The 10,556-nt window shown below is 41.7% G+C and overlaps 1 protein-coding gene across 1 annotated transcript; it reads left to right on the top strand.

The window, feature by feature from the left end:
- Window positions 1–7,285: 7,285 nt before the first annotated feature.
- Window positions 7,286–9,332, top strand: bhlhe22 (basic helix-loop-helix family, member e22). The gene has a single exon (XM_005722617.1). It carries the CDS (start codon window positions 7,538–7,540, stop codon window positions 8,342–8,344), a length of 807 nt encoding a protein of 268 aa, XP_005722674.1. The 5' UTR covers window positions 7,286–7,537; the 3' UTR covers window positions 8,345–9,332.
- Window positions 9,333–10,556: the final 1,224 nt, after the last annotated feature.

Genomic DNA, 10,556 nt, shown 5'->3' with positions numbered 1-10,556 from the left:
ATGACACAAGCATCTCTCCATCGTTACTGTGTGCAGGGAGTGCGTGTGCGCATGCCCACGTGAGTGTGGGTCTATGTGTGAGTGTAGGTACACGTGTGTTCTCTCTTCTTTTCTTTTTTTTTTGAATAGTGCAATGTTGCATAACTGATCACAGCCAATGCCAGATTTGGGGCTTCACAATTTGCTAGACCATTGTTGGCATTTCCTCTGCCAGCACGCGCACATCCGCATGCACGCACCAACGCAAACACACACACGCACACACCAACCAGCAGCAGAACTATTAACACATGTCGGCGATAAACGTTAATTCTCGGATTGGGAAGTCGTCAATTTCCCTCCTAGTTTCAAGGACACGGGGCAGCGATGAGGAGGACGCTGGGTAATATAGAGGAACATCTGTTTGCCTGGTGACGTCAGCACCCCCCCCCCCTTTCATCCCAATCCTCTTGTGCTGAAGGCAGATGCCTCATTTGTTTGGCTGGAGCACCATTAATCCCAAAGTCAGAGGAAAAGACCGGACGGAGAGAGATCAGTCCCATTTAGGTGGTGCCCGCGCCGGGATCAGCTCGGTCTCGATGTCCCGGTGCGTTTGCTACGGATGGACGCGCGCGCACAGTGCGCACCGATGCGCTCAGGACACCGGCAGTTTCTCGGGGTTCTTCGGCTGCCCGGTTTGCGATTTGCGGCAATTTTAACCTGTGACCCGCAAAGAGAGGCTGCAGGCGTTTGTGTGTGCGTGTGTGCGTGTATCTATAGATGATGTGAGGAGGGCGTTATGAGGCTATAGGAAAATCAATATTTTGCACGCGGACCTTTTTCCTCCTTTTTTGGACGCCGAGTGATGTTTCTGAACAGGTCAATGTGGAATATGAGAATTTGTCATTTGCAATTCAATATGACGCATTTGTGTTTTCTTTTTCCTTAGGTGCACTATGGGATAATGGAGGATTTTTTTTAATGCCTTCCTCGGTTTTGGACAAAAAGCAGTCGACGGACACGGATCAAGTCATTTTTGACTGCTAAAGCGGTCTGGGACGTATAATCACTTTGCCTCCAAACTGGCTGTTCTGCGTTAAAGTCCTGTAACTTAACCTCTTTTTTTTCTCCAGCTGAATGTTTTCCCCCCGCTCACACACACACACTCTAAGGTAGGCCTGTACAATCACCGGGAGAGGATCTGATCTCTTTTGATGCATACGGGATGCTTTGGATTTTAAAAAAAAATTCTTTACATTTTTGGCCAAACTTGACATCCCAAAAACATCTTTAGTTACACGTCAGAGGCCTCAGAGGCTGCAGAAATAAAGACTGGTTATTATTTGTCGTAACAGGTTTTACGCAAAGGTTTCGAGGTGTCTGCCCTTTTCCCACAGTAGAGTGGATGCAGCTGGTGGACGGAAACACACACACGCGCAAACACACACAGATGAGCGGGTTGTGTCTCTCCGTGTTCACAGCGGACCTTGATTTAATGTCTTACAATTAAGGCACGCGGTGAATGCCAAGAGATGATCTTCCTATCTTCTCCGATCTGCACACCCCAGAAATGAAAAGTTTAAAGTTGCAGATTTATTTTTTTAAGAAAAAAAAAAAGATAGATAGCCTATAATGTTATTAAAACTATACTGGTGGCGTTCTCACACTGAACTTTTGCTCTTGTGTTTAAACTGTAATTCGTGTGCCGTCATTCGTGTGCTGTCTCTTTTCCTCCTGCATTTAACAATAAACAAAATACAATATTTGAAAGCTCTTTATTTATATGAACATATTTGCTCCAGTGTGTGTGTGTGTGTGTGTGTGTGTGTGTGTGTGTGTCGGTGGGAGCTGTCCATCCTCACATAGGCTACCCGGAGCGCTGTCCACCCTCAGTGGTGCTGAAATCTGCGCGCCACCGATCAGCCTTTTGTTTCACTTGCCCGCCGGTGGAAAAGCGGAAATGGCTCAACTTCTTCTCTGTAGTGCAGGAATGCAGTCCGGACTCCTCGACGTAGAAACGCAAGCAACTGCGTTAGAAGAAATTTCGACATTCTTGCATTTTGCAGGCACCTCAAATGTTCTTTATGTACATATATTTACTTATTAATTTATTCTAAGTGGGGAAATTCGTGAAAATCTGCAAATGGAGTGACGGCTGGGATTACCGTTGAGCTCATTCGGTTCTAAAAATAGCATAAAAACATCCCCACACATTTTTACTTCTAATCATCGTCGCACGAATTTATCAGCGACCCATTTTCCCCCTAAAACTTGCTTAGAGGAAAAAAAAATATTTTGTACAAATGACAATTATCACAGTAAAGAGGTTCTAACCCCCTCCCCCCACAAAAACCATATAGAGCCTCGCGTGACAAGGATAATAAACCATGATTTATTGGATCTGCATATTAATTTCCATAAGTACGCGTGGTGCCTTTGCGGAATGTAAATGAGGAGGACGATCGTGGAGCGTGTGGCTTAAACACTCGCATGGACTTTAAACGAATATCAGGTTTTTAAAATGTGCTTCACCAAAATCATTGGCTCAAGCAGATGAATGCAGACCACTAACTGTGAGAGTCTTGTGGCATTTCCGCTGGATGAAATAACATCCTTCGATCTTAGTGTGTCGCCTGGTGGCGTCCGCACGCAATATCAAACCGTAATGGAGACTCTCTCTTCCGGACAGTTAAAGATCAGTGGGGCTTCATTTAGTACGACTCATGTTAGAGTATTTATTTATTTATCTGGACGCATTTCTGTTTTTCCTTCAGATGACTGGCTCCATGTTGCACACACCGACAGAAAATAATCAGATCTTAATTAATGACATGAGTCTGTGCGCTTCATGTAGATAGAAGGATAAGCGGGGCCTGGCTAAAGTGGGGAGGGGAGCACATAAAAGTCATTTCACCAAATCATCAGTTTATTTCCTTTAAGTCTTCCAGAGAAACATATCTGGATCAGCGTAAGCATAAACTGAATCTCTAAGTACAGTCAACGGATTCCACAGTGCGCGTGATCGGTTGCCGTAGTGTTTAAAATCAGCTGAGTGGTTAAGGAGGGGGACTGACAGTTTAAGAAGTCCGCTCTAACATCCACCTGCTCGGGTGGTTAATATCATTACAAATGAAACTACAACTCGGTCGCCTCATGAATTAAAAAAGAGCAGTCTGCCTGCCGTGTCATGTATTTGGTACACTGGTGGGTCTCAGTGCAGGGAACCACATTACAAAATTGAAATTTCATATCTGAACTCAGCAGCCCTGGAGTCTGGTTTCTACTGATAACCAAAATCTTCAAAGTTGAATGAAATCCATGAGGCTGCCATAAAGCATGTTCATCATGCTCCTGCTTTGCCTTCAGCTCCTCCTGCACGGGCTGCTCAGGACGTCAGAAGAACTCTGCTGCCCTCTTGTGGCGGATATTGATAAATGCTGTTAAACAGCACATACAAGATTTAGTAAAGAGCAAATTCTTAAAGATCCCCTGAAGGCATGTTTATAAACAGGCTCTCTTTTGAGTGATATTTTTTTGGGGTGATATCGGGTTTTTTTTTTGTTTTTTTGTTTTTAAATTATTTCCATAAAAAGCTCAGCGTGGTTGGAAAGCTTGAAAATGGCACTACGAGCTCTTCCATTATTGAAATAATGGAGAAATAGATCAGTGTTGTTTGGCTTGTAACAAACAGGAATTCCAGCAATATAAGGGTCAATGTAAAGAAATAAGAACACATTAAAAAAAAAGATAAAACACCACAGATTAAAAAATTTTTTTTAAAAAGAGTGAAAAAAATAAAAATAAATATGTCGATCAATGCCTCATCAAACAAGTTTTGTTCTAAAACAAAACAAACAAACAAACAAAAACCTAAGGATTTTTCCTCCATGTTTTTTTCTATCCATCTATTCTCTTTTGCTTATCCAATTCAGGGTTGTGGGCTGGGCAGGTGGGTGGGGGATCCCATCCCAGTTACCATAGGACAAAAGTAAAACCTGGAAATGTCGCAGCAACACAGAGAGACAAATAACCATTCACACTCACACTGGACTGTGGGAAATACTCAAAGAGAACTCACACAATCACAGGGAGAACATGCAAACTCCACACATGAAGGTGGAAGGTGGAGACGAACCAGAACCTTCTTGCTGTACGGCAATCGTTTAGTTAACTAAAATGTTCCTTCACACATGTAGTTTTAGTTTTCAGTTTATATTTAGTCAACTATAATAACCTTGCTCCAAAGCAAGCTGCATGTGTTAAATTCTGAAACATGCATCATTCTGCAGTGAAGCTTCCATGAAGAGTCACCAATACACCTTTTTAAATGAGGACAGAGGAGAAAACAGATGATATTATGAGTGTTGGTAAATTGCATTTAGAAAAACGTGATTTCAGGAGATAAAAGCAAAAAATAAATAAATTTATGAGCATTTTGTTAATGTATTTGTTTGTCTGTTTTTAAAAGCAACAAATCAAATTATATTTAATGGAGTCAAAGTGTGTCAATGGCAGAACATAAAAAACTAGATATGCTTCTATAAATAATGTGTCTGACCTGGATTATAAAACGTAGATTTATGTCTGGAATAGTTCCAAGTGTTGCAGTCCTACAACAAGCTCCAAATGCACAGTTTTGTCTGAGAAACAGTCCAAGTCTCAAAGATATTTTACAATAATATATGGCAAAAATGATAATTACTACATTGGAAAGGCTCCCCCTTCTCCTTAACAACTCTGCTTGAAAAATGAGTCAGTTTAATCCGTCTATGTGTTTTTGTTTTTACTTTTCAGCATCTAAACTTCTCTTTTGTCCCAGCAGAAATCCTTTTCTTCTACAGTTTTGCCTTCATGGTCTCCTCATTACCAAAGTGCTGACGTACTGTGACTGTAATGGCTGTGCCACCGTCCTCACCCATCTTATCTCATTAGCCGGACCTGATTGGCCATGAAGGTGTTCTCTTGCCATCTCAGAATAAAGTGACTGTCTTTGCCACTTCTTAGATCATAACTCCCCAACTATTCCCCCCCCCAAGAGAGACATAAGCAAATTAAAATATGTTAGGAAAGAGCTAAAACGTTGACCTTGAACGTGTGGAACAATTTCAGCGCTTGTGATGCTGTTGCAAAGAGAGGATTCTGACTTTAATTACTAGTTTGTATAATTCTTTACAGTAACTAAAGGGAGATTTAGTAGTACTTATATGAAAGATATGAACATAACAAAGGCCTAACGATGTCATTTTTAGAGAACAAAACACATCTTAACATTAAAATTAGAGTCTACTTTAAACATGGAGACTGATATTTCATTCTTTTACTATAAATGTTTCTAACTCTGAGGATCTAGCTACAAATCCCAGTAAATTTATCAATAATACTTTGTAATGAATCATTTTACATCTGACCAGATACTGTCAACACAGTATCTGTTAACTCAGAACTTGCTAAGATGCTTTTCACACTGTTTTTGAAGTCATGACTGCAAATGGATTTTACAGACTAGCTAAGAAATAAAACAGGGAAGAATGGCATCGCAACTATTTAAATTAAATTATCTCAAATGTTTCTACTCTCTGACTCCATTTCTCTCCATGTCACAAATGGAAAAACATGATTTCAAAACAAGACGACTTTCTGGAATATCTTCAGTGGGTGACTCACTGAACAGACTTTTCCACTGATATTTAGCTGCCAAGAAACCAAACCAGAGGGCGAAAAGAATTAAGGCACATTCACTGCGGTTTGAAAGCAGTGGTCAGCTCTAATCACTGCTAAAGGTACCTTTAATGTGTGCAGCAGACATGCCATGGTAAATAACCATGGTTACTTGGATAGAAGAAGGGGGAAGAGTGTGTCCTTTAAGGCGTTGAAACGAGCGCCTACGAATGAGTTGTTGTGGAGAGTAATTGCAGAAATTACTGTTAGCAGCTGAAATGTCTGTGAGAAGGCTGCATGCTGCATTGTGAGCTTCTCTGAGCTACAATGAACTTAAGTTTCACCTGTGGAGTTTAGGCCTGTGCCCTCTGCAATGAAACCTAGCTCAGATATAAACTATGGAGCTCTACGCTGAGCTCCAGCCCACCATAACCCTGCAGTTACCTCTTTTAAACCACATTACTCACCAAAGTGCAATTTAAGATCAAACTTTCAATGGGCTGGAAGTCATGCAAAGCAGTGACTTTGATTAGACCCTTCCTCAGAGTCAGTTAATATCTTCCAAACATGTTGACAAAGGTTCACAGGATCAGTTATTCTCTCTAAACATAAGTCTCAGGCCCAATCAGAAGTAATGTTGCCTAGCAACTATTAACAGATTACAGACATCTTAGTATAAATTGTTTCTAAATGGTAAACAATTAATCTTCACTTGCAAAAAAACAAGCATTGAAGCACCTTTTTAAAAGTTTAAAAGTTATATCTAGTATGTTTCTTTAACAGTGTGCATCTCCTTGTTTCTTTTGAATGTTTATAATCAAGCCCATAATTTATTTTGGTTGCTTCGGTGCTTAAAAGGAACGTTCTTTATCTCATTATTTCACCACTATAAAACCTTAACCCTGCACTACAATCTGAAGTCTTGAAATACAGAGTCAAATGTTAAAAATCAGGATTTTTTAAAGCAAGAAATCACGTGATTTAAATGCTAAAGGAGGTCGTGGGCTCTATCTGAATAAAACCTATGACGTTTGACTTTCCAGTATGGTTGTACTGCACTATACCATCCACAAGATGGCAGTATGAGCACAGGTAAAGCTTGGCAAGCCCGCAGATCTATCATGGGAAATCTGACACAACGTGAGATAAACGCTACAACAGTGAAATGAAAAGGTTCGTGCACTTATTGTGATAAAACTAAACTTAAGTGGGCGAACAATCGAAAAACCAACAAGAATTAATGAATTAAAACATTATGACAATATCTTTTTATTTGAATAAAGCAGTAAGAGATCAGCGAAATTATCTCCTCTCTGAGCTAAAACAGCTTTAAGATTATAGACGTTGGTTAATTTGCGACTCTTGAAAAGGATACAAACTGATGTCTCGTAACCAAATCAGTGAAGCGGGTTATTTTATGATCGGGGGGGATCTTTGCAAAGATCTTGAACCCAAAGCGTATTACAGAAGAGAGACAGAGCGCATGCTGCTTTGTTTGCCATCCTTTAAATACCAATAATTAAAACGTTAACGTGATTGGGTGGTGAGTGCCAGGGGGAGAGGGTGTCTGTATCCCAATAGGCGAATCCTTTTTAATAACCCGCCTCGAGATAATGATGTAAAAAGGACCGAAGCGTCTTGTGCGTAACCAGGGTTATCGTGGAGATCCGGTGAAGGTGAATCAGACACAGAAAGGGAGAGAGGCAGGAGAGAGTGGCTCTTATTACGTGAGGCTCCTCCTCGTCTCTACACCTCAGCTGACAAGTGGAGCGAGCCTGCAACTTCACCACTGACACACAACTAAACTCGTGAAGGACAAACAGAGGAAGAAACTCTGAGACGTGCGTCAAGAGTTTCCCGAAGAGACCATAGCCTGCAACGACGCGGAATCCACGAGGCTATGGACAGGAGGATGAACTTGAACGTAAGCGGAGGGGACATTTTTCACAAAACTCTGAGCGCCGTGTCCACTAAAAAAATGGACCCTTTCAGATCGTCGGCCGGCATCGAACTACCAGCCAGAGACCGTCAGTCACCAATCATCTGCTTTGACCAGGCCGAGCCAGACCCGATTCAACCGGGAGGACTGGCAGGAGGCAGAGGGGGGACGCTGGGTCTGCCGACGGGATCTTTGTGCGTAAAGTACGGAGAGAGCGCCAACAGGACCTCGGCAGCGGAGAGCAGCGGAGGTGAGCAGAGTCCCGACGATGACAGCGACGGCAGGTGTGACATGGTCCTCCTCAGCGATGGGCGGACGGTGAGCGCAGGGAAAGCTGAAGGAGGTAAGAAAACCAAAGAGCAGAAAACACTGAGGCTAAACATCAATGCCAGAGAAAGACGACGGATGCACGATCTGAACGACGCGCTGGATGAGCTCAGAGCGGTCATCCCCTACGCGCACAGCCCGTCAGTGCGGAAACTCTCCAAAATTGCCACTTTGCTGCTCGCCAAAAACTACATCCTCATGCAGTCACAGGCGCTGGAAGAGATGAGGAGGCTAGTGATGTATCTCAACCAGGGCCAAGCCATTTCTGCCGCTTCCATACCGGCCACCACTGCCCTCGCAGCTCCCGGCTTGGGCGCGTATGACCAACCGGGTGGATACCCCTTCCCCACCGGAGTGGCCGGGTCCTCCTGCCCCGATAAATGTGCCCTGTTCAACAATGCCACTTCCAGCCTCTGCAAACAGTGCACTGACAAGCCTTAACGCGCCTGACAAAGACTCCGAGAAGCACACGAGAAAGAAGAACCCACTTTTAAGGACACTTTTGGAGAGGAAAACCAGTGAAGTCAGTAGGCTAGAGACAAAAAAGGAAAAAAAAAAAAGAAAAAGTAATGGCGACGAATACTTTTATGATATTTACTAAATGCATTAAAACGCGCTTTTTTTTGTTCAAACATTACTTGATTGTGAATATAAATCATCCTTAAAGTGCTGGTATGAATGACAGTGAAGACCAAACAGACGTACAGTAGGGCCTGTGAGAATGGCTGCAAGTGTTGATTTGAGTGAGTTGTTGATCACTTGCTCTGTGATGGACACTTTTGGAAATTTGGGTGACCTGACAACTTGCGATTCTTTCCACTTGAGTAGATGGACATCTTGTCGAAGCGGTAGTCCACACTCACTCTCTGCTGCTTTCTCATTTATTCACGGTTTTCTTTCCATTCAAGTCAGAGACTTTTGCTCTTTCTTTTTTTTGGTTTAAGGCCTGCTTTCACGAAGTTTTTCTGCTGAGCAAGTGGAATGCTATGAGCAAGGAAAGTCAAACGAAACAGCGAGTTAAGAGGTTGAATCAGTCAGATGTTTATGTGCTAATTTTAGACACTTGTTAATCGTTGCGCACGCCTATTGCAATTCTTTTTGGGGGTGAGGGGGCACTGTCATATAATAAACATCCAGATTTCTTTTTGTTAAAATCCTGAATTGAAGCTTATCACGTGTTTCGATGTGCTTTTGTAATTTATTCATTTGAATATCTATGATGGATATTTTTTGCTTGCATTGCACATTGTCGTCTCTCTTTTTCTTGTATTTTTGTTTTCTTTTGAAACATGACGATTGAGGTCTTCAGATTATTCGCGTTGTCAGGTCGGGCTGTGGATTATTGTAGATACCTTAGTTATTATAAGAGCAGAGGAGGGCCGTTTGTATGTATTTCAGTGTTGAAAAGCTTTATTAAAATATTTTGAACAACAGAAAAAGAAAATCTGATTATTCATGTGAAGTGTAGCGCACGTGGAATCAGAGCGAGCTGCCTTTAACTGTTAATTGTTCTTGTTGATTTTTATTTTTTTGGGGGGGGGGTAATTTTTTTTTAAAAAAGGATAACTTTAGAGCCTCTCTGTTCTAGGAGCGATGCAGCTCTCATTTGTCAGTCTCTGCATTCCCACCAGGTGTCAAGCAGAGAGGGGAAATAATGCTTAACAATTTTCTGCTCCATCAAAACCGGTAACTTTTCTTGTCTTAAGTCTTGGGAACGAAGGCCAGACGTGGGTGGGCGAACGTAGCTTCAGGGCAACATTAAGATGTTTGTGCTCCACGGACTAAAAGGAAAAAAAAGAGAAAAGAAAGAAAGACAACAAACCCCAAAAACAAACAAAAAAAACCACACACTCTGATGACCCTTACTGTGGATGTTGAGACAATTTCCACGCCTGTGTGTAATAATATGATAATGCGAAAACAAGTGTGTATGAAAACTGCCGGCAGTAATACCTGGCCTCGCATAATCAAACAGATCGTTAAGGCAATTAGACCTCCACACTGTGATTAAGAAATGTAATTAAGACTGTTTCATTGCCGCAATTTGGTGTCTTTACTTAGAACGCAACCATCAGCTGCTCCGCGATCGACTCAAGCTTCGTCCCCCTCACTTCACTGTCCACATCGAAAACAATTTGATAAGGAAATGCTTTTGAAACAGTAAAGCCAATCTAGCATTAAATCTCCACGATCTCCCCCCCCTAAAAGTCAGGGTAAATATCGTGAAAGCTTCAGCACCATGGACAGAGGCCACAGACTTCACATTTCAGACCATGAATTAGCACCGATCATTTCGCACCACAGATTTCCCCGAACTTTTTAATACAATCAACTAAATTCAATACAGCAAACGTCTTGCCAATAAATGTTTCTGTTGTAGATGGATACTGTGATATTTTAGGCACAGCTTTCATTTGAAATCGTCAAACAAGCTTCAAGCTTGCAGAGCCATACACCAAAAACCTCTCTTTAAATGTAACATGCTCAATGTTTTATCCTAATAATTTTAACCAAAAGCCTGCATCTTTATCTCATTTTTCCACATTTTTCCACATAGAAGCAAACAAATATGAAAATGTGTTAACAATGCTGGTTTCTGATTTTATTATTTTATTTTATTTTATTTTTACTAGTCTCCAATCTAAGCTTTGTG

This window comes from Pundamilia nyererei, unplaced genomic scaffold (genome assembly GCF_000239375.1).
Source record: "Pundamilia nyererei isolate P.nyererei 1_Seehausen unplaced genomic scaffold, PunNye1.0 scaffold00007, whole genome shotgun sequence".
In the NCBI taxonomy this organism is placed as follows: domain Eukaryota; kingdom Metazoa; phylum Chordata; class Actinopteri; order Cichliformes; family Cichlidae; genus Pundamilia; species Pundamilia nyererei.
Note: the sequence above shows the minus strand (reverse complement) of the source record. Positions and strands in the feature narration are given on the sequence as shown.

Excerpts from the sequence above, each read along its gene's own strand:
- bhlhe22 (XM_005722617.1), top strand. The coding sequence starts at position 7,538 with ATGGACAGGAGGATGAACTTGAACGTAAGCGGAGGGGACATTTTTCAC.